The following is a 22,292-nucleotide window of genomic DNA, read 5'->3' on the forward strand; positions in this document are numbered from 1 at the left end:
GAAAGCACCACATTTGGCAAAAAAGTACATAGATACAGTTAGGGAAACATATTTTTACAATATCTGATAAATATTTGACAAATTTTGAAAAAAAAATTTTGGATTTTTTTTTTGAATAAAAAATCCAAAGGGTCCCCCCTTATGAAAATTTTCTTAAATTTTTTCGAAAATTTTTTTTGAAAACTTTTCTTAGTTTGTTCATATGTTATAGAAAAATGTAAATTTGATTGTTTTTTTTAAGTTTCGATGTTCAGAGCACGATTTCAGACGAAAACCTGGGGTTCAGTAGAACCCCTAAGTTCAAAAAACGCATTTCCTTTGGATGCGTATATCTTTGTTGAAAAATTTTTTCTGACAAAGTGATCAACTACAAAGTTGTTTATTTTAATCTAAAGTACAACTTTGTAGTTGATGGTTATTCTTCAAAAAATTTGATGGTCGAGATATGAACAGAAAAAGACGAAGAAAATACAGGCATGAAACTGCCGCAATTAACACAACTTTATCTCGACCATCAAATTTTTTGAAGAATAACCATCAACTACAAAGTTGTACTTTCGATTAAAATAAACAACTTTGTAGTTGATCACTTTGTCAGAAAAAATTTTTCAACAAAGATATACGCATCCAAAGGAAATGCGTTTTTTGAACTTAGGAACTAATTTTTTTTTCAAAATTTGTCAAATATTTATCAGATATTGTAAAAATATGTTTCCCTAACTGTATCTATGTACTTTTTTGCCAAATGTGGTGCTTTCGAAAACTAAGAAACTGTAAAAACCTCTATTCCTCTAACTGATCTACCTACTATGACAGTTTTTCGAAGTCATGTCCCACATCGGGCAAGCAAGATATCAAAAAATTGTCAACTACAAACTTTTTCAGTTTGTTATGGAACATGATTCAGGTTCAATAGTTTATTGTTTTCTGTGCAGAGTACGGATATCATCAGTCAAAATTAGTGATATTTGACTCATAATTAGGTGCTCCTACCTGCTCAGCCATGCAAGATGGGAAAAAGATACACTATGTAATTTGTTGACAATTCTATTTCTAACAACTTTTTAGTTGACAAGTTTTTCATATTTCAGCTGCCTGCGGAGCTAGAACATTTTGGAAGTACTAACTTTCTATGAACAAGCCAAATCGACTGTTGTATTTTTTTTGCCCAGGAGTATGATTGTGCCATGATAACTGTGGAAAATACTAAAATATACATTTTAATAAATTTATTTGTTGATTTCAATATAGAGTTATCATCCGTTAGGAATACACGGAGACGTCCAATTGATCGATGTAGCCGTGAATAGCTGATGCGCTTCTGCGTATTGTGTTCTATAATTTAATAAGAATGAAACTAAAGCGAAAACCATTTGGGATACCTTGACAGATTTCAAAACTGTGCGACCAAGGCTGAGAGAGCGACATTTTCGGAAGGCACGAGTGTAGAAAAGTCTTCCGCAGAGATTGAGCATTTGACTTTCTGAAATTATATTCATAATCCAGTTATTCACTTTTTGAACTTACGCGATGACCAATATCTTGTTCTGATCGTTATTGACGATTTTGTGCATATTTTATGTGACGGAATTCATCGCGCTGACGACATCAACAAATCATATCCTGACTGGAGCAATATCGAGCTCTGAAAAGGAAAATTTAAATTTTTTTTCTTTAAGCCACCGAAAATAGCTATAAAACTAAAAATGACGTTTGACTGCGCAGAGAATTGAAAAGTACGATATTGAATTCAATAAATATACATGAAAAAGAGTAAAAACTGCGAAAAGATCACGAAAATTGAACAAGAACGACAGAAAAACCAAGTTTATTGGGAAAAACTAACATTAGCTATATCCTCGTAAATCGACACAGCGGGTCTCGCCGCGATTTGCCGCCAACAACGTCACCAACTACGGTATGTGTGGATGTCGAGAAATGCGGAGAAATTGCGGAGAAATTGCGAATTTCACGTCATTTCTCGTCATTTCTCCGCACACTTGCATTGCAAAAAAATTGTCGAGAAATGACGAGAAATTCACTTGCATCATCCCATAAAGGTCAGTTTTTTGATGTGCATAGATATTATCAATATTTTAACTTATGTATACCATAATAAACCAGACTATAACCTAAATGAATACATAATTATTTTTCATGTAACATGTTTTCTCCCATTCAATATTTAAACAAATGCGCATTCTAAATTCTTATTAAAAGAATATCTGCCAGCAAAAGGTAAAAATTTTGAAAACTTTTCTGTTGTACATGTCATAACCCAACATACATTGAATTTCAGACAAAACATTTTGTAGAATATTAACTGAAAAATATTGTTCTACATTTTTTCAGTTTCAAGTTTTTTGGTATTTTTATGCTCAGCCAAGTTACATACTGTTTTTCGAAAAAATCCATTTTCCCTCATAAAACTCTTCATATCCTACGCAGAAATTTGAAATTTGCGCGAAATATCATCATTTTGAGTACTCTATCAGGTACCATCAAAAAATTTTCAAAAATAATGTTAATCTCCAAAATCGTCCTCCGCTCCGAAAAATGAAATCGGATGTTTGCCTTTCGGAAAATGAAAAAAAAATGAAATTGTGATATTGGGGTCGAAAAATATTTTTTCAGAAAGCTGAGAACACGTTATTTACGAATTTCATGTTCATTTTTGATTATTTCTTTTTTGAAAAGTTCTGAAATTAAATCATGAACCTCATTCTCCCGTGACATTTTTTCGCTTTATCAACAAAAGATTTGATCAGTTTTTCAATTGTTTTTAAGCAAAAATAAATTTCACGTGAGAATGAATTTAGGTTCATGATTAAATTTTAGGTCTTTTCAAAAAAGAAATAATCAAAAATGAACATGAAATTCGTAAATAACGTGTTCTCAGCTTTCTGAAAATATATTTTTCGAACCCAACGTCACAATTTCATTTTTTGTCATTTTCCAAAAGGCAAACATCCGATTTCATTTTTCGGAGCGGAGGACGATTTTGGAGATGAACATTATTTTTGAAAATTGTTTGATGGTACCTTATAGAGTACTCAAAATGATGATGTTTCGCGCAAATTTCAAATTTTTGCGTAGGATATGAAGAGTTTTATGAGTGAAAATGGATTTTTTTGAAAAACAGTATGTAACTTGGCTGACATAAAAATATAAAAAAACTTAAAACTGAAAAAATGTAGAACAATATTTTTCAGTTAATATTCTACAAAATGTTTTTTCTGAAATTCAATGTATGTTGGGTTCAGACATGTACAACAGAAAAGTTTTCAAAATTTTTAGTAGCTTTTGGTAAAATGCCTTTGACTCTTTGTATCTTAACAAATAATTGTTATTTTGCAATGAAAAGTTATGCAAAAGAAATCAAACATATTTCTAATCATTTTGTTAGTTAAACATTTGTTTTCTAGACCTGTATTTTTTAAGATACGCCAGTTTGAAGATATGCAATTTAGCGAGTTTAGGAAGTTATACCATCGAGCCTTGCCTTGCTCCTTTTGCTGACAGATATTAATTTAATGAGGAAATTTTAAATGATTCTGTTGTCTAGCCATTGAATCGTAAAAAACAACTTTCTCAACAATGTCCAGTCTTGGTAATCTTTGTTCTTCCTATGTATTGTTCTATGAACAATTCATGATGATGTCTCGGTATTATTCAAATGTGCACTGAAATTCATTGTTTTGATTCAAATTTTGCACCGAAATGTATGCAAACCAAATTATGAATTGAGAGCGTCCCGCTTGTTTCAGGAATGTAGCTATCAACTTGAAAGACCTTTGTATGATTCGCAATTTTTTAAAATTTTTCGTCTTATATCAGCAAATTTTAGGATTGACAATTTGAACGTTATTCAGAAAAAACACAAAAACTGAAGCTCCATGAAAATGAGCTGCAAACTGGAACAAAAAAGTAGCGGAAACATACCGAGAATTTGCAGTTTTTCTCTGCAAACAACAAAAACACGCAGCTCGATACATAAATCGGCCGTGGCCGTCCAAATTCGATTGGTCCCTGGAGAAAAAGGACGGATGAAAGCATTGAAGATATGTAGAAGTTGCAAGAAGAGACACCATTCTCACGCCTTTTCTCCATATTTCTTTTAACAATCGTTTTGGTTTTAGTGGCAGTTTTCAAGGAAAACGCTGTAACTTAGTTTTTTTCTAGATTTGATGCGTTTGTCCGATTTTCTTGTGAAAGAACTTTTGAAAATATCTGGTGATGTGCCTACTCAGAATTCGTCGTCTAATTTCAAAGAGTTGGGTCCTAAAAGAATTAAGCCATCTATAAACACCGAAATTTTTATGACTTTTAAAGCTGACTGCTAGAGATTTGTATCCGGAAAAATTCGAAGTTTTGTATTCGATTTCGGTATGGTGAATTACCACTGAAATGCTTTAATAGTTTTCATGGAATAATAATATTAAGTACTGTCTATTATAATCCCAATAATCTAGTATCCATGGATCCAGAGTGATAATTTGGAGGAAACCCCCCCCCCCCCCCCAAGTTCCATTATTAAAATTCCTGTCGGTCAACAATCAGCTGCTAGATATATTGTGATGATAAAAATAATAAGTATTAAAATTTGAACACTTCGAAAAATTAATAATCTTGTGGAGAAACCAAATTTCGGCATCCCTACCACCTGACTCTTGTAGCGTCACAAACTTTTGCGAACCACTACTGACCCACCAAAACACTTTTCAACATTCTTCTCTCTGGTTTTTCTAATCACAAAGTTCCTCCATCAATCACAAACGAGTCTCTCTCTTTCAAACTCAAAGTACGTGTTTTTCTGAGCTCACTCTCTCCCTCTCTTTCAATGTTAAAACAAAAGTCAGACTGAAAACAAAACGAGCTGTGACAAATTGTTTTTTGTCGAAATATCCCTCACTAACCTCTTTCAATTTAACACTATTTTAACTCGTGAAAAGCCCAGAGACAACTGTCCCAGTGTGTGTTTCGTCGTTAAACCCAATGGGTAATCAAGAAGAGATGATTCGACCTTTGTTCTTGCAAAAATCACAATTTTTTGATGGGTTAAGAGGAAAGGAGGAGGAAATAGATTCAATTTGTTTGGGTCAAGTAACTTTCAAAAAACAAAAGTGCGATCATTCTACTGTGTCAGAGATCCTTTTGATTTTGAAAGGTTACCCTGGGCATTGAGCAGCAGGTAACACAAAAAACACATTGTGTTCAAAAACTGAAAAAAATTCATTGGATGATCCATGGGATTATGTATTTGTTTTGAAAACAGTACAGAACTAAACAAATAAAATGGAATTTTGAATATAATTCAAAAGTTTCTGGGCCATATTGTGAACATTATCAATATTTGGATGTTTCAAAAAAATTTTAAAAGTTTTCAACTAAATTTTCAAAATTATGCAACTTGGGTTTTTTTTTCATTTTTCTTATTATTTGGATTCTCCAGAACTTACGAAGTTTTCACTTTTCTGTTCATTTGTAGAAAAATAGTAAAGGCCACGTTTGGAATACTGTCTGTGACAGTTTTCCTACTGTCAGAATAGTTTGGACTTTTTATTCAAAGTTCTTTCTTTGAAAAACTAATGATCTTGGTATGTATAAGGTGTTTTGATCTAGAGTTGGAAAACCCGAGTCAATTGATCAAATAACTTCTATTTCAGTATCAAGGTTTTTGGGATTTTCGGTGAAAGTAATCCTATGAGATGCTACTACAATTTCCAGAAGTTTACATTTTCCAACACACGCACAGAGACCAGTCATCACTTATCACAACTTGATACATAAATATTTCAATAAAAAAATAATCGATGCAAATCTGTCACCCTCACTCAAATGTTTTTTGTTTCTTCCTCCTCCTCTTTTTCTTCCAAAAATTTCCATGAAATTTCCATATTTTCCATTATTTTACTCTGCTTACGCAAATACATTGTGTACCTATATTTGAAGCTTCATTTGGTGATGTTGTTGATAAAATTGAGAATGGAGTGGAAAATTATATATGTTTTATCAGTTGATGAATTAAACATTGAGGACAAGAAATATCAAAATTTGAAAGCAAAAAACACTCAAGACATAGACTACACTAATTGATTATTATGGAAAATCAATAAGATTCTAAATTCCAACCAACAACACATTTGATGTTTGTTTTTTGAGTAATCGTCTAATCAAAATATTTCATAAAAATGTCATATTTTAATCGTTCAATTTTTTAGAGCAATAAAATCAGTTACCGGCTAATATGACATTTGGAAGCAATATTAAATTCATGAATGTCTGAAATTCGTGTTTCAAGGCACTTATATTTATTCGATTTTGCCTAGAAAGATTATAGAACACAACACTAAGAGTTCTTGCCGCTATTTTCACCAATAAAAATGCTATACTGTCTAAGTTCTGCAATGTTCATACAATCTCCTATAGGACCATAGTTTGAGACTTTTTGTAAAGTTATGCTAACTCTTACTAACTGGGTGAAGAAATCTGTATTATACACCAAATCACAAATTGCACTAGGCAATTATACGAAAAAAAAAACAGTTTCCCCCTCTCTCATGGTTGAATCGTATCTAACCAGTGCTTATCCCAGATACAATCTTTGTCTTTTTTTATTTCAGAGACACTTTTCGGTTTTCTTTTTTCTCTCCCGCCGTCCATGTTTCGAACTGTGTGGTCATAGACTTATGAAAGAGCATATGAGAATAAGAGACGCAGATCCACACACTCTCCTGGGGCACCGCCTACTTTTGCCGCCGCCGCGCCCACCGTCAGCAATGCCATTTTTCAATAAGGAACACACTAAAAACTCTTAAATCTCTGAAACTTTTTATTTCTGGAATACCACCACAATTCCTGAATTGTGCTAGAAAACAATTGCCATCAGAGGTACACAAAAGTGTTTTCCATTTTCTTATTTCATTAAATCCTGGCTACTGTTGCTTAATTTTAATTAAAACTATTCCAATATGACACGAGCACCAGGAGACGCTGGAGCTGTTAGAAGGCAAAGATTGTGGCTTTACGAGTCCGTCAGGTTGGTCTTTTCTCATTTTTCATTTGTATTTTTTGTTTGTGTTGAGTTGAAGTAGGTAAGATTTTTGTGATCTTAAAACTAAAATTTCCTATTAATTTATTGACTTTCTAGCATTTTTTATATTTTTGGAAAAATATATTTCTGTTCTAAAAGCCCTATTTACGCGTACAACGATCTATAGTGCTGCTTTTGGAAAGTAGATAATAATCTACAAATTAAAAAAACCTTGGAATGATGTATATTCAAACATAATTTTCAAATTAATTTAAATTAATTTAGTTTAAATTGAGAATACAGGTTAAAAAAAACAATTTAAAGTTATCTAGTACCGTTGTACTATTAAATGTCTAAAATTTCGTTTTTTTAATTGAGCCTTAACATCTTTTTTCATATTTATTTTCAAAGTTTCTTCCAAGATGTTTCCAATATCCAATTCCATCTGAACTTTTAATATTCATTTAATCTTTAATTCTTTAACTTTTACTGCTTCTCATCTGTAAACTTTTGCAACTACTAATTTCAGTATAATTCCCGAATAAGATCACTCCTCTCATCCCATACTCTTATTTCAACTTAAAAAATTAGGCTCATTTTCATTTCTCATGTGCTCTTACTAGGACTAATCTGTCAAAAACCTTCTTTGCAAGATGATTTGACAGGCTCTTTTTCTTTCTATCTTTTCAAAGCACTCACAAACACACAAACATTAGGAACAGCACAGGCGTCAAGGAGGCGAAAAAGTATCGAATTTCGGTTTTGACGTGTCATATGGGGAGTTGGGAGAGATCGCTTGATAAGTTTGCAATGTTTCCATAGTATTGTCTTAAGGTCAAATATCGAGAGAAAAAAGGTGAAAATAGATTGGTTCGGCGAGTACAAAAGATCGAAATACACAAAAAAATCGGTGCTCTTGTCTGAACTTCGAGAAATTATGTTTATTTACCATGAGTCCTTTTAAATTTTTCAACAAAAATGCATGTTTTCTGTTTTGAAAACTAATGAAATCTACAATTCTAAATGTTCTTTTTGAACATGTCTCAATGCTTTACAAACTCAAATTTCACCAAATCAAGCCAATATTTCCACACAATTAAACATCTTCCTAGACTCTTTTTTTTCTATTTCTGTCTTCATTTCTTCCAATTTGCTGACTCGTTCTCTCGAACAATCAGTGCTGAAATTGCAGCATCACATGTGAGTGCGTAAGCAAGTAACCCTGCTACAAATCAGTCAGAACTGACTGATAATATGTGATAAGGAAACCAAAAAAGTCTTTCCCTCATCAGTTGTCGCCAACAGTGAAAACAAAAACCCAAATTTAAAACTCTTCAAGTTAATAAACAAAGTAAAGTTTTGCTGGGGACAGAAAAAAATATATAAAATGGTTTAAAAATAGAAAAAAGGGGAAATGAAAAGTGGCTATAAACTGCACATGTTTACCCATTAGACATGACGACCATAGAATTTGAAGAAAAAAAGAGAAGAATAAATGAAGAATTTTTGGAGAAAAGGAAGGAGATAAAACATTATGACGTATCTAGAATATTCTAAAGTCTTCGAACTACGGGTTACGTTTCTGTAAGCATGACAAAGTGCCTGCCTTGCCTATTTTCTTGGCGGGAAATTAGGTTTTTAAAACTTTCTTAAAACATAATTAAGATTTGAAAACAAAGAAGTTGAAGTCCCAATAATTTTTTATGAATATTCAAAACATTTCAGACTTTAAAAAAATTGAAATGTAACTATAACTAGTCTTACCGGATATTTAAAAATTGCAGTTCATCGTTTTTTTCCTATTTTTCCAAATTGCGATTTTTTGTTGCTAGGAACAGGGCACTTTTGAGCAATGAACCAAGCCTATTTCTAGTATTCATTTAAACTTTTTAATTCTAAATTTTTGATTCAGAATTCAATTTACTACATAGTACTTTTTATCTCGTGTCGCTGTTTTTTATTTTTTATCAAAAACTTTGGCTCAACTCCTAAAATTCACAAATTTGCACACGGACTTTCGGCTGACCTTGTATTGGTATTGTTTTCTATCTAGTTCAATATTTCCTCGTTTTCAAATCATAATCTATTTCCAATTTATATCTGATAAACTGATTGATTCTGACCTGAAAACCGCTTACGTGTTCTCCCTGAGCTAACATACTACAATCCACTTGAGAAAGTACTCCCGCTGTTCAAAGTACACATAGACAATTACTAAGAAAACAGTTTCATAAATCAAGTCAGAACCGATTTATTTCGAAATCCACTTAGTGATTAGTAATTTATTTTCTTTGAAAAAGTGTTCAAATATTCGAATGACGCAAATTGTACACTCCGTGATCTTTGTTGGTCAATAAGAAATCAAGAACTAGTGATAAGAGATCGAGAGACGCAGGGAATGTTCGTTTCGTTTTTTTAAACGATGACAATCGGTATGTGGGATAAAGGATCGAACATCGATGGAACAACTAATCGAATAATTCTGTAACACTGGTCAAGTGTTTATTAGCCACTAGAAATAGAACAACAAGGAACTTCTGTAGACAGAAAAACGAGAAATCAGAAGGAAGTTTGGTAATGCCAGCATTTAAAAATTGAAACTAATGACTGTTAAGAAAAACTAAAATATTAAACAAATTAAGTAAAATCAATAGCTATTCCGTAAACTGTCTGAACAGAACGACCTAGAATGTGAACTTTACGAATTCCTTATAAGCTTCAGGTACCGAACATTCAAAAAGTTATATCAACTTTGAACTTTGTCCTATCTAAACTGCAAAATTACCTATTTTAAAATGACGAATCATTAACAACCCGATTGCATGCGTTTTTAGATCAGTTCAGTGCGTCCAAAATATCTTCGTAAATCGCACACCTTCTCGTTTCTCTAGTTTCCTTTTTCATTCCAAGTTTCTCTTAATTTATCACAATAAATCTATTCTTGTTCCATTCCAAAAGATTAAAGGTCTCCCGTTTGTGTGGTTTTCGTTGACAAATGATATTATCGTTTTCCGATTGACAAGAGATGTCTGATCATAGATGGAAATACATCGAAACATCAACTCATGAATTACAAGTCATTTTTTGTATCCTGGGAATCGTTCACTGTTTGCGCGATTTACCTGGCTGCCGAGAGGACAAGATTAAGTAGACCACGTGTTTGAGCCGCCCGTGTATGAGAGAGAGAGAGATCAGATCAGTGACGTGGCACACGGGATACGTTGAGCAAATAAGTGAGCACTCTTGACGATCATGATCTACAGTTAAAATCGAGAAGAATCGAATGGTATATCAGGGATCAGAAACTATAGTACATTGATAAGAATATAAAAACTTGTTGATGTTAATAGTTTGACACATTGAACTTTATCCATTCTCTCTGAAGTTGCTCAACTGTTCAGAGCAAATATTTTTGTTCAAATATCTCCTCATAATATTCTGCTGAAAACCTGATTGTTGTAGGTGTGATCTTCCTTCTTCCCCTCACTGAACCCCATTCCATAACCCTGAAACGACATTTTCTCAACAAAAAAATCTCAATCGCACCTTTTCGCATAAATATTCTTTTCTTCATGTGCTCCGAAACTTTTTTCTTTCTCACCGACATCTCAACGTGCAGGATAAAAAGTGAAATTGTGTTCAAACGCAAAAAAGAAAAAGGCAAAGCAAAAAAACAATAAGGAAGTTGTGAAAAGCATTCCTTTATGATGGAATCCAGGAGAGCCCAAATAGAAAAAAAAAAGAAAAAAGGAGCAGAGCTTGATGTCATAGGTCCCTGTGATTCCTATTTGAAACAAAATTGAATTAGTACCACGTCGAGAAGATTCCATCAGAAAAGAGACAATATTCCCTTTTATTTTGATGTGTATCTTCTGCAATCAAAAAACTTACTTTTTCATAAAAAATGTTCCAACGTGCAACATAACTAATTTGAAAGCAATTTATGTGACTTTATATGACCGTACTGTATTTTTATTATCCCTAGAGGTTTGCATAAAAATTCCCAATTATGGTATCAGGTTTAAAAGAACATTTGTGGAAAATTCTTGTTTCGTTCTATAATGCTTTTTTAAAAAATATTTTCATATGAAAACTTAAAGGTTCACATACAAAATAATGCTGAAAAGAGTCACTCTGCGGAGAGACCCTCGCTTCAAATTTCAAAGTGCTCACCGCGGTTCACAAATTTGTGTCAATCGAAATTTAAGTTTTTAACATGTTCTTGGAAATTCAAAGAATCTAGAACGTACATATATTCGAGAAGTCACCGATTTTGATCCCTTTTTGATCTACCCCCGCGCACAGCTTAAACCAATTGAGTTCGGGTCTTCTCGAGTCAATGAATTTAAAATCACAAACCCAATCACTCATCTAATGTACCACGGAAACCAGCTCAAACGGCGAAATGTGAGGAAAAAACGAATCTGGTTTTCGTTCCGAGTCTCCAGATGTCGTTATATTCCCTTTTTCTCTCTACATCCCCTTCATTCTTCTTCACTTTTTGTCGTTTTTTCTTGTTGTTGTGGTTCTGGTGCTCCACCACCATCACATCGGTCTCTTCTCCTGTTCTCTCAATTTTCTTCTATTTTTCACCTTTGCTCCCATCAACCACAATTTCAACTTTCAACCTTTTACTTTTCTGCTTTTCATGGGCTTTTTGTTTTCCTAATCTTTATAAATAAGAGCGTGACTTCTGAAAATTGTCTAGATCCAAAGATCTTTGGATCCTAGAAGAATTTGTAATGTATAAGACACCTGTCAACAAATTGTCAGATTTTCTGAAAATCAGGAAGAAAAACTCCACTAAATTCTGAATCCTAGAAATTTGAGCTGAGCAGGTTTGAACCTTGTTTTTAAGTTGAACACCAAGGAAAGTCAGTCCAGCCATTGGCATTCTTCTTAAATATCTCTTCAACAACTTATTTGAAATAATTTCCGATTTTTTAAAATTTAAAATTCTCAGTTGAACCTGAACGTGCACACACCATTTCTGAGCCTAACGAGGAAAATGGGTATCTCGTTCAGTTTAAATGGAGAAATGAATAAACTTTTAATACTATTTTATTTAATACTTTTTTGGCAGGGATATATTTAACACACAAGTACCAATTTTCCTTCATTTTTGCTGATTCCGTGAGCTTTCTTGTTGATTATTATTATTTAACGTTCAGATTAACATAATCGGAGAAATATTTATTCATGTACGTTAGATACTGTTCATTAAACTTCTGCTGCAAAAACCACGTGGAGCCAGAATGTTTTATTTCGGGTCGATCTTCAAAAAATGCGGGAGTTGAGACGCAGACATCTCACCTGATTTTGGATGGTTAAGAGCGTGTTGACCCTACAATTTTTCTGGAAATATTTTTCCGCATTTTTTGTAGATCAAACTGTAATGAGACAGCCTGACACCACGTGGAAAAATAAAATAAAAACTCCGATTCCACACTCTTGACTTTTTGATCTACGCTAGCGGTCCGACTAATAGCAGTTCAGTTGTTATTTAACAAATTAGTCCCGCGCATCCACACCGGCTATCCGTTTCTTTTACTCTTTTAAAAGATCTTTTCACCTGAAGGGCTCATGAAATTCGCTCGAGTTGAGGGTTCGAATTTCACAACAAAGAGAAAGGTGCTTAGCGCCCGCGGGAGGTAACCGAGTAGCAGCTGTGCGACCACGTAATAAATGTATTTCCCGTCTAATTCTTTGCACTCTCCCGGATTTTCGTAATATTTCAAAATTTTAAAGTTTGAAGAAAGGAGAGTATAACGTGGTCCAGTTTACTTGAAAGTGTGAATTTCAAATCTATTATTAAAACTCCTGGTAATTCATCTTGCAAAGTAGTATTCATCACTAGGATCTTCAAAGTTACAGTACTTCGTGAAATTATTTATTTCATCCAATATTCTAGAAAATACTATTCAAAACCTGTTTCATTGAATGTTTATGGCCATTTTTAATTAGATTACAATCTCAACATGTGACAAAAAGTACCATTTCCTCTTCAAAAATGTTTTTTATCGCAATCTTAAAATAACAACTCTGAAATATAAAATTTTACAGAATGATCAAACGAAAATTACAAGATTTAGCCGTATGCTGCTCGTACCAAGTGGATTTCCTACACGAGAAAAGTGAGAAATTAAAAAAAAATTAATTTAATAATTTTGAAATTTTCAGAACATTCGGTAAAAGAGTTCAAACGGAAATACGAAGTATTAGATGAAATTGGACGTGGTGGATTCGGAATAGTGTATGAAGCAACAACTCGACAGGATGGACAACAGCCAGTTGCCGTTAAATTTGTGCAACATAAACATGTCAGAAGCTGGACAATGGTTAGTGTTTTGTTTGAATAAATTATTTTTCAACTAATTATTTTCAGACATGCCGGCAACTAATTCCTTCAGAAGTATGTCATTTGGAGACGTGCGAAGACATTCCAGGTGTGATAAAAATCCTCGATTGGTTTGCAAAGTAAGTTCAAATTTCTTGAATTTAAATCTTAACATTTGAAATTTCCAGTTCAAAAGGTTTTCTAATCGTGATGGAGCGACCGGCCAATTGTATGGATCTGTTCGATATGGTTTCTGTACATGGTCCACTCAACGAGGATATGGGGAAATTTATATTTAAGCAGGTAGAAATTAAAATTTATTTTCGAAGACTCTAAATTAAAGTTTTCAGGTAATCACAACGGTTTTCAATATGTACAGTAAGCACGGACTTCTGCATCGAGATATTAAAGATGAGAATTTGATTGTGAATATGAATACAGGAGAAGTGAAATTGGTCGATTTCGGAGCAACAGCATACGCGGAAAAGGCCACGAAAAAAGAATTTCAGGGTTTGTCTCTGGTCTCTTGTTCAAACTATAAAATTAAAGCAATTTTTCAGGCACTCGGTCATACTGCCCTCCAGAATGGTTCCGTGATCAACTTTATCTTCCACTCGAAGCCACATCCTGGTCTCTCGGAGTTCTACTCTTCATCCTTCTAACCGGAAAACTCCCATTCCGCAACGAGATTCAAATCTGTCTTGGAAATGTCAAATTTCCACCTGATCTCTCAAAAGAAGTGTGTCAACTCGTCAAAAGTTGCCTGACAACTTCTACGTCTGCACGTGCATCTTTAGCACAGATAGCTGCTCATCCATGGATGGAGACTGATAAACCATTTTTTGGTGGAGACTTGACTTTTGAGGAAGCTCTTATGGAAATCAGTAAGTTTACAAAAACTTTTTGATGAATTTTTGAGTTTATCGAATTGTTTTCAGAAAATCCTCCTGTAGTGATCGAAGACAAAGAAGCTGAGGAAGAGGATAATGATCTCAACGATGTAGTGATTCTGACGAGAAGCCGTGAAAGTCGAACTGATTTGGATGCAGAAAGTATTTGTACAATGGTCACTGCTGTTGAAGATCGATATGAGCCATCGATTGCTGTCAAAGAGTTGGAGCAAGAAGAGATTGTTGAGACAGGTGGGCATTTTGAAGTGTTTTGAAACTATAAAGGTACTTAGTTGCTGAGAGATCGCGTTGAATTTTCATTCGGGAGAAAAAATTAGGAACTTTAATTTTCAGGCGAAACGACGAATCTTATGCGTAGCGAATCTCGTTACGACAATATTTCATCGTCCTCTTTCTGCGATTATGTCTCATTGGTCTCCTCATCATACTTACTTACTTAGATACTTATACGATCCGTTCTTCAGGAATTCGTGGTATTCCTGCGGATCACAGCAAGCCATTGTTTTCGGTCCTTGGCTATAGTGGACCAGGGGGTGATGACTTCTCCGTCTGCGTCACGAGTGGTGATCTCCTTTCGCAGCGAATCAGTCCATCGCATCGGCGGCCTTCCAACAGGCCTTTTCCATCCATATGGGCGCCATTCTGTCATCAACGTGTTCCATCTTCCGTCTTTCCTTATCGCAACGTGTCCAGCCCATCCCAGCTTTCTCTTTTTTACGAAATTGAGCGGATCCCTGACTAGAGACATCGTACGAATGTCTTCTCGATGGAGATCTCGTTCTCGTTGTTGAGTGAGTGTGATTCCCACAAGCCGTCTTTCTAGGGAGGCATGTGTGATTCGTACTCGTTCGGATAGAGCTTTGGTGAATGTCCAGGCTTCTGAACCGTAGGTGAGCGCTGGAAGGACAATTGAGTCGAACAGATTCGCACGAATCTTCTTGTCGGTGATGGAGTCGGTGGTGTTCTTGATTCCATTGAATGCAGCCCAGGCTGCTCGACGTCTTCGGTGGATTTCCGGCATCAAGTTGTTTTGGGCGTTGATTTGACGACCGAGGTAGATGTACTCGTCGACGTCGTCGAGCTGGGTGGTGGGGGAAGGGCTACCGAAGTAGACTTCACTGGGGTCAGCGAATCGGTTTCGCAAGACTTTCGTCTTCCCAGTATTGATCTCGAGACCTACTTCAGAGCATTTTTGTACGAGTTCTTGGAGCATTTTGCTGGCAGTATTCGGATGATTGGCGATGAGCACAATATCGTCAGCAAATCTGAGGTTCGTTAGATTTCTGCCATTCACTCTCATTCCAGGGATCGTATCGTAATCCTCAGCTTCTCCTTTCAATTCAATCCAGGAAAGCTTTCGGAAAACGTGTTCGAGGCAAGCGGAGAAGAGATTCGGAGAGATGGGATCTCCTTGTCGAACTCCTTTGGTCACAGGTACTGCGACTGGCCTGTGGAATGGGGTAAAATTTGTGGTACAATTTTTATAACACTCTTTCAGTAGATCAATATAGGCTCCATCTGCACCTTGCTCGTCGAGACTTTTCCAGATTGCCTGGTGTTCAACACTGTCAAATGCCTTCTTGAAATCTATGAAGACAAGTGTCAGTGGGATCTGGTATTCCCTGCCGACTTCAAGAAGTCTTTGGAGCGAGTGGATGTGATCGATCGTAGAGAAAGACCGTCGGAATCCGGCCTGCTCGACAGGTTGAGCCTCATCAAGGGATCTTCGCATTCTATTCAGCAAACACTTGGTGAATACTTTGTAGAGTACGGGTAGTAGGCAGATGGGCCTATAGTTTTCCAAATTCTCACGGTCACCTTTCTTGAAGATGAGAGTGGTTTTGGAGGTTTTCCAGGGTTTCGGTACATTTCTGCTGTGGAGGTACCTGTTGAATCGATCCGTTATCAGGTCAATGACGTTATCGTGGCAAGATTTCAAGAAATCTGCACTGATTTTGTCTTGGCCTGCAGCTTTACCATTCGGGAAGGAACGGAGAACATGACGAATTTCTTCCGGGAGAAACGGCGGTGGAGTTGCCGTGGCGGGTATTGAAGATGTTTGAGAGTTGCTCACAGCGCTTTTGAAGAGCTCCGTGTAGAACTTCTCAATCTCCTGCTCCATTTTCACCCTGGAAGTGATTCTTTCACCAGTAGAGGTTGATTTGAGGCATGGGATAACTGACTTATATTCGTTGATGTCCCTAGCAACTCTTTTCAAACTCTTTTTCTGGTTCGCAGCAGATAGAAGGCGAGTACTGGCAAAAGCTTCATGGTCTTTCTGAACTGCTTCACGACATTTATCTGAAATAGATTTGAATTGGGGATCATTTCTATCCATAAAACGTCTTTTGTTCAGCAGTTTTCGGGTTTCCTCCGAAAGTCTGTTGGATGAGTGGTTGGCCGGTCGAACGATAGCTTGGTCTTGAAGTTCTTTTAGTGACTGAATCAGATTATCATAGTCGGTATCTAAATCAGGATCACTCTGAACCGTGACTGTCGCTGAGATTGCATAAGCAATCGTAAGCATAAGCAATCCAACACTCTTTTCGGAGGTTTTCTCCGTCTGACCTGCTCCAACTTTGCTAGACAATTGTTGAAGTGGAGGTTACAGCGGAGTAACCTATGGTCGCTACCATTTGTGAAAGAGGGGAGTACAGTGGTATCTGTGACAAACTTTCCATTGGCCAGAATGTGGTCAATTTCGTGTCTGTGATTCCCGTCGGGACTGACGAAAGTCCACCGTTTGTGCATAGGCTTTTTGAACATAGAGTTCGTGTGCCACAGACGGTTGGTTTCACAAAATGTTGCGAGAAGCTCTCCAGTATCATTTCTTGGTTCCATGGCATGGGGGCCAATGTACCTTTCGTTGTTTTGTCTGCATCCCATTCGAGCGTTGAAGTCGCCGATAACAAGTTTATACTTGCTTCGGCACTCTCTGAAGACGTCTTCAACACTGTCGTAGAAGTCGCAGATTTCCTCAAGGTCTGAGTCCGCAGTTGGAGCATAGACTTGAATCACCGTGCAGTTGAATTTTCGGCTCACTTTGAAGGTGAGTAAGCCGATGCGGTGACTAAGAAATCGTACTTCTACGATTTTGGGAAGGAGGGTGCTTCGAACTATGAAGCCGACCCTCCGGATACAGAACTTTCATTCCGTTTGCCTAAGAAGACGCCGGTACCGTCGTGATGTATCAAGTGTGCCTCGGCTGCTCGTTTGGTTTCACACAATCCGATGACGTCGAATTGGATTCGCCTCGTCTCTTCTAGCAACTCAGCAAGTCGATCATCCGAAGACAAGGACCTGCAGTTGAAGGTGCACACGCGATAGTCAGTTCTTCTTGTTTTGTCCCGCGGCTTCTTAATTTCCAAGTCCGATTGACATATGGTTTGGACTCCGAGATTAGATCGCCTCTTCCGACGTGCTCCAGGAACTGTCTTTCCCTTTGCAGAGGCCGGATGCGGAGGACTGAGGCAGGATGGGTTGCTGTTTAGAGCAAAAGTTGTGTCTCTAGATACTCTATAATGACCTGCTAAGCCAATCTAGAGCCGCCCGGACAGAGAGTATTCGACACTACCTCTGGCCTGCGTGAGACGGTGTACTTCTTGGCCAGATAATTTGCACTTGGTTCCAAACCAAGCCACTCTCGATGTGACGAAATCATCGAGTTTGTTGAAGTGGTTATCTGTTGATCCCATTCGCCACGAAGAGGCTTAGTACAGAAAGAGCAGGTGGGCATTTTGAAGTGTTTTGAAACTATAAAGGTACTTAGTTGCTGAGAGATCGCGTTGAATTTTCATTCGGGAGAAAAAATTAGGAACTTTAATTTTCAGGCGAAACGACGAATCTTATGCGTAGCGAATCTCGTTACGACAATATTTCATCGTCCTCTTTCTGCGATTATGTCTCATTGGTCTCCTCATCATACGACGATCAATTCACTTCGACTTCTGATATCTACCAATCGGCTTGTGAAGTGTTCCCACACACAGGGTACTGTAATTAATTTAAATGACGCTGAAATTATTTTTATGATTTATTATTCAGCTCGTCATCCTCACTGAGCAGAAGCATGGGAGCAGTCAAATCAGCATCCGCCTATAATTTAGTTCGGATGCGAAAGAAATCGAGTATTTTCAAATCATTTGACACAGAACTCGATCCAGTTTCTGAAAACGATCATCAAGTATTAATTTCAAACAAGTAACGTTTCATTAACTTCTGATATTTCCAGCCATTGATTCCTGAGACGTCGTCAGCAACGTGTCAGTCAACATACAGTAATGATGAAGATGTGACAATATCGGAAAAAGTTGTATCACCAGCTCAGCCACTGCCACCACCTCTGTCCCCTCGGAAAGGAAGCCTTCAATGCTTCGAATCAGTACCAAGATCTCGAGATTCTGTTATCAGAATGTCACGTCATCGTCCACTTCAATTTGCAATTGATTCATCATCACCACCGCCAGCTCTTGCCATTTTTCAAGTCAGCCCAACAGCATCTGTTGGTTGATTTTCGACATTTTTCTTTGTGAATTTTTCTTATATAGAAGGGTAAAATCGGGTCAATCATTTCCACTTGTACAGCACCTCTTCTATGGGTTTTAAAAGTTTCGTTTCCTTCTTGAAAAATGAATTGTTTTATATTATTTTATTTGAAAAAAACACAGTTTTATACATACAAAAGACTGGGAAAATACGAGATCATGAATTGATTAGGCCCGTACAAAATATATTTGAACTCGTTCAAGCAACAAGTGCCTCAGCTGTCAATTGAGCAATTATGTGCTCATTGAGCAAGAAATTAGTTTCAAGAAGCATAGAACGTGACAAAAGTGTCAGTTTTGGTTTGACTAATTTGAAAAGTGGATGAATTGGAATTGGAATTCCTTGACGAAGAATATCATTGACCATTCTTTGAAGAATTTCACGAGAAAGAAAACCAGCATCATCAAGTTCTTCTTGGAGCAAGATTCGTGGAGAACGGGATGTCTAAAGAATATCGATAATAAGGTATAATATATTAAATAACGATAGTTATTTTTTCAGTTTAGAACTGAAATACATTCATTTCTCAAGAAACTGTTAATTTTTACCAATTTTTTACCAATTTTAAAAGGAGGACCAATTATGGATGGGTCTCGTCGCGTAAAAATTATGAAAATCGTATTTGAGAAGAAAAAAAACTCACGAATTGAATCTCTTCAATTGTAACTTTTCCCTTAACACTTTTTGATGTCAACTTCATTTTCATAAGTGCCTCAATTCGAATTTCCATTTCTCCAATTGGCTCGTTTCTATCAGAGACCAAACGGATTAGACCACGAAGACTGAAGTGGATTCCACCTGAAGTTTGAAAGATTGTCAATTCAGTTTTCAGATATTTCCTAATTTTCTCACCTTTTTCTTCTGGTTGCATAATAACCGCAGGTGCTCGCAACGTGGTGAAAAGGAAAGCAACATTTCTATCCGGAAGCATTTCTCTCAATGCTGGGAACAAATCACCAATACAGAAAAGCGATCCAGTACTCAAATCACAAGTTGTTCTCATAACTGGTCCAAATTGTGGTGTCATCCAATCGATTCGTGTGTCGAAAAGTTTGATTCGATGTCCGTGGAACATTAGAGAGTTTGGAACAAAGTCACTGACAACGATTTGAAGCATTTGAGATGGATTTGGGATACGTGGAAGGAAGATTGGACCAGCTCCAAATGGTGTAACGTGTCCTTTTTGAAAAACTTCTCCAGATGTTTGAAGCTCGATTCCACGAGATGTCAATGATGGTGGTGAAAGCATTGAATAATCAAGCATCAAGGAATCGGCACGAGACTAGAAAAGTATAATTGGGATATGATACACGACTATTCAGGTTTGCAAAAATTGAATATTTTAGCCTTCTCCCAAGTTTGATCCAAATCTTACCAAACTCTTACCCCAAAGATTAAAACGACACAAGAAACATTTGAGCGCAAAATTTGCGACAGTTGAGTCACATGTTAAACTTGGGCACAGTCTAAATCATGTCCCACCAAAGGCTTTTCCAACTTTTGGCCAAGTTTAGCCAACTCGAGTCTAAGGTAATAATTTTGGGCCAATGGCTGGCGTCAAATGCCGAGTCTCAAAACTTTGAAAGTCCAAATAATTTAATTTCTAAATAATAATATAATACTCAGGATGCATTCTTTTTCAGAGGAAATTTCAAAACAAGTTTGCGCGTCAACTGTTATGTTTTGGCACAGGTAAACTTTTTTGAAGTGCATTTCTGTTGAAAACAATTTCATTAAAAAATGTGACCTCAAAATCAACTTGGAAGGGAACCCATGCATCGACGACTCCACTTTTTTTTCGAGATAACAAACAATATTCTGACTCACAAAGTTGAAAGAGTTGAGAATCAAATGGAACTTGTCCTCATCTGCTTGTCGTTTCCCCCTTACTGGATCTCTTGAAACTCTGCGAGCATTGTGAGCATGAACGTTTCGTCGAATTGTTTTGTTTGATCGGAGCATGCTGAAAATCATTATTTTTGCTTTGGCTTAAAAAAACTAAAATTACTTTTGTCTGACGAGCCTCTTCAATCTCTCCTCGGCTTGCATGATAATTTTAACAATATCAAAGTTCTTTGAGTCTTCCAATGAAATTCTGCTGGACAGAAGGGCGAATCTTTGATTCACACGATTGCTTACAATATGATCGATTTTCGAGCAAATCAAGTCAGAGAACATTGTGTTGGCATCATTTGCAATTGCATCCTAAAGTTTAATTTAAATACAGAGCTTCTAGGTAGACATCCTTACAGCCAATGACTTTCCATTTCGAGGGTCCATTGGTTTAGTGACGAGTTTAATTCCTTGGGTAACGATTTTACAACTTTCCATCTGTAAAACAATTTTTTTAACGGCCATGAGTGACGTCATGCTTTGTCCACCAGAAGACTTTCACTTACTTTCAATGCTGGATTTCCTCCGGCATTTTTCATAATTCGAATAGCTGTATCTATTCTCAAGTTTGCTGTCCGGAAAGTCACATTATCTTGAAGTTTGATTTCTCTCAACTCTCCACTTAAAACCGCTGATGAACTAACTGAGATGTTTTGAACAGTGATTCGGAGTAGACCATCTGACGTTGTAGTTGTAACAAGTTGCTTGTCTAATTGTAATGTTTCAAGCATCAAACGTCTTAAAGTTACTGTGGATATTGTTGTTAATTGATGATCTTTTCGTTCTTTTGGCGGCTTGATGTCTGCGAAATGTGAAGAGAATGCAGCTGCAACTACAGAAGCTACATATTGGGTTCCTGTTGGTGTCACTCGAGCAAGTACTCCTGATCCTTTCTGAAATACACTTCGATATATTTTAGCAACTTATTTTTTAAATATTAGCTCTAAAAGACAACTCCTAAACACCGTTTGAGCTTGCAGTTGTTTAATAAAAATTTAAGCTCACCAAAGTTCGATCATTGAATAGAAGTGGATTCATGTCTACAAGATCTTGAGTTGCCACCTGGCATGATGCCAACGTGGCACATAATGATATCTGAAATCAAACGTTGAAAGAGTGATCTCTTGAACACAAATGGAATTTTGTTCAATTGTCAAACACATCTTACCAGTAAAAATTTTCGCATATTGAAGTAGAATCAAATGAAAAAAAAACGGAAAATTTAAGCGAGATCAGTGTTTTGTTCTTGCCAAGGTCAGTAGAGGACAATCAGATGTTTCGACACGGGAGACCACTTGAAGGTGTAATAGATGGTTTGAGTGAAAGGGTGAGAAGCCGACTGCAAACGATATTTTTGACAATATTATAGTCACATGCAAGTTTTAATTTTAACCGAGTGAAAATATAGATATGCCAGCAGTGAAATAAATCTCTTGCTAGATTATATTTTGTTCTTTAGGTTTTTAAACTTTCCGGTGGCAAGGAACATGGGGTAGTGAAAAGAGGGGAGATTTTCAAAAACATAATAAAACTTCCAAAAGATATTAAAATTAACCCGTTTTTACAGCTTAGT

General features: G+C 36.3%; 2 protein-coding genes and 2 non-coding genes across 7 annotated transcripts; 2 read left to right on the forward strand and 2 right to left on the reverse strand.

Moving 5' to 3' along the window:
• Positions 1–6,783: 6,783 nt before the first annotated feature.
• On the forward strand, positions 6,784–18,926 carry prk-1 (Serine/threonine-protein kinase 1; the record flags this gene model as incomplete). Of its 4 annotated transcripts, NM_001276777.4 has the most annotated exons (11): positions 6,784–7,039; positions 13,097–13,167; positions 13,214–13,371; positions 13,419–13,510; positions 13,559–13,673; positions 13,721–13,880; positions 13,931–14,254; positions 14,309–14,512; positions 18,112–18,271; positions 18,326–18,464; positions 18,513–18,920. In NM_001276777.4, 11 exons carry the CDS (start codon positions 6,972–6,974, stop codon positions 18,789–18,791), a joined length of 1,770 nt encoding a protein of 589 aa, NP_001263706.1. The 4 variants fall into 4 exon arrangements, with proteins under 4 accessions (NP_001263706.1, NP_001364690.1, NP_001364691.1 ...); NM_001377564.1 differs by lacking the exon at positions 6,784–7,039 and having other exon boundaries at positions 13,098–13,167; positions 18,513–18,926; NM_001377565.2 differs by lacking the exons at positions 6,784–7,039; positions 18,112–18,271; positions 18,326–18,464 and having other exon boundaries at positions 13,098–13,167; positions 18,513–18,916.
• C06E8.6 lies at positions 10,777–10,919 on the forward strand. The gene has a single exon (NR_052424.1). It is a non-coding gene; the product is annotated as an Unclassified non-coding RNA C06E8.6 (non-coding RNA).
• On the reverse strand, positions 11,325–11,536 carry C06E8.7. Its single transcript, NR_052425.1, has one exon. It is a non-coding gene; the product is annotated as an Unclassified non-coding RNA C06E8.7 (non-coding RNA).
• C06E8.5 (Lipid-binding serum glycoprotein C-terminal domain-containing protein) lies at positions 18,916–22,066 on the reverse strand. Its single transcript, NM_066129.6, has 9 exons — positions 21,888–22,066; positions 21,725–21,814; positions 21,226–21,612; positions 21,077–21,157; positions 20,835–21,031; positions 20,654–20,789; positions 19,679–20,108; positions 19,470–19,624; positions 18,916–19,270 (listed from the first exon to the last, which is right to left on the reverse strand). The coding sequence occupies exons 1-9, from the start codon at positions 21,903–21,905 to the stop codon at positions 19,025–19,027; spliced, it is 1,740 nt and encodes a 579-aa protein (NP_498530.2). The 5' UTR covers positions 21,906–22,066; the 3' UTR covers positions 18,916–19,024.
• Positions 22,067–22,292: the final 226 nt, after the last annotated feature.

The sequence above is a fragment of the Caenorhabditis elegans genome, chromosome III (assembly GCF_000002985.6).
Source record: "Caenorhabditis elegans chromosome III".
Classification (NCBI taxonomy): domain Eukaryota; kingdom Metazoa; phylum Nematoda; class Chromadorea; order Rhabditida; family Rhabditidae; genus Caenorhabditis; species Caenorhabditis elegans.

Excerpts from the sequence above, each read along its gene's own strand:
- C06E8.5 (NM_066129.6), bottom strand. Across the intron at positions 21,158-21,225 it reads GAGGAAATCCAGCATTGAAA|ATGGAAAGTTGTAAAATCGT; the intron begins GTAAGTGAAAGT and ends ATTGTTTTACAG. Across the intron at positions 20,790-20,834 it reads AAGAGGCTCGTCAGACAAAA|CATGCTCCGATCAAACAAAA; the intron begins GTAATTTTAGTT and ends AATGATTTTCAG.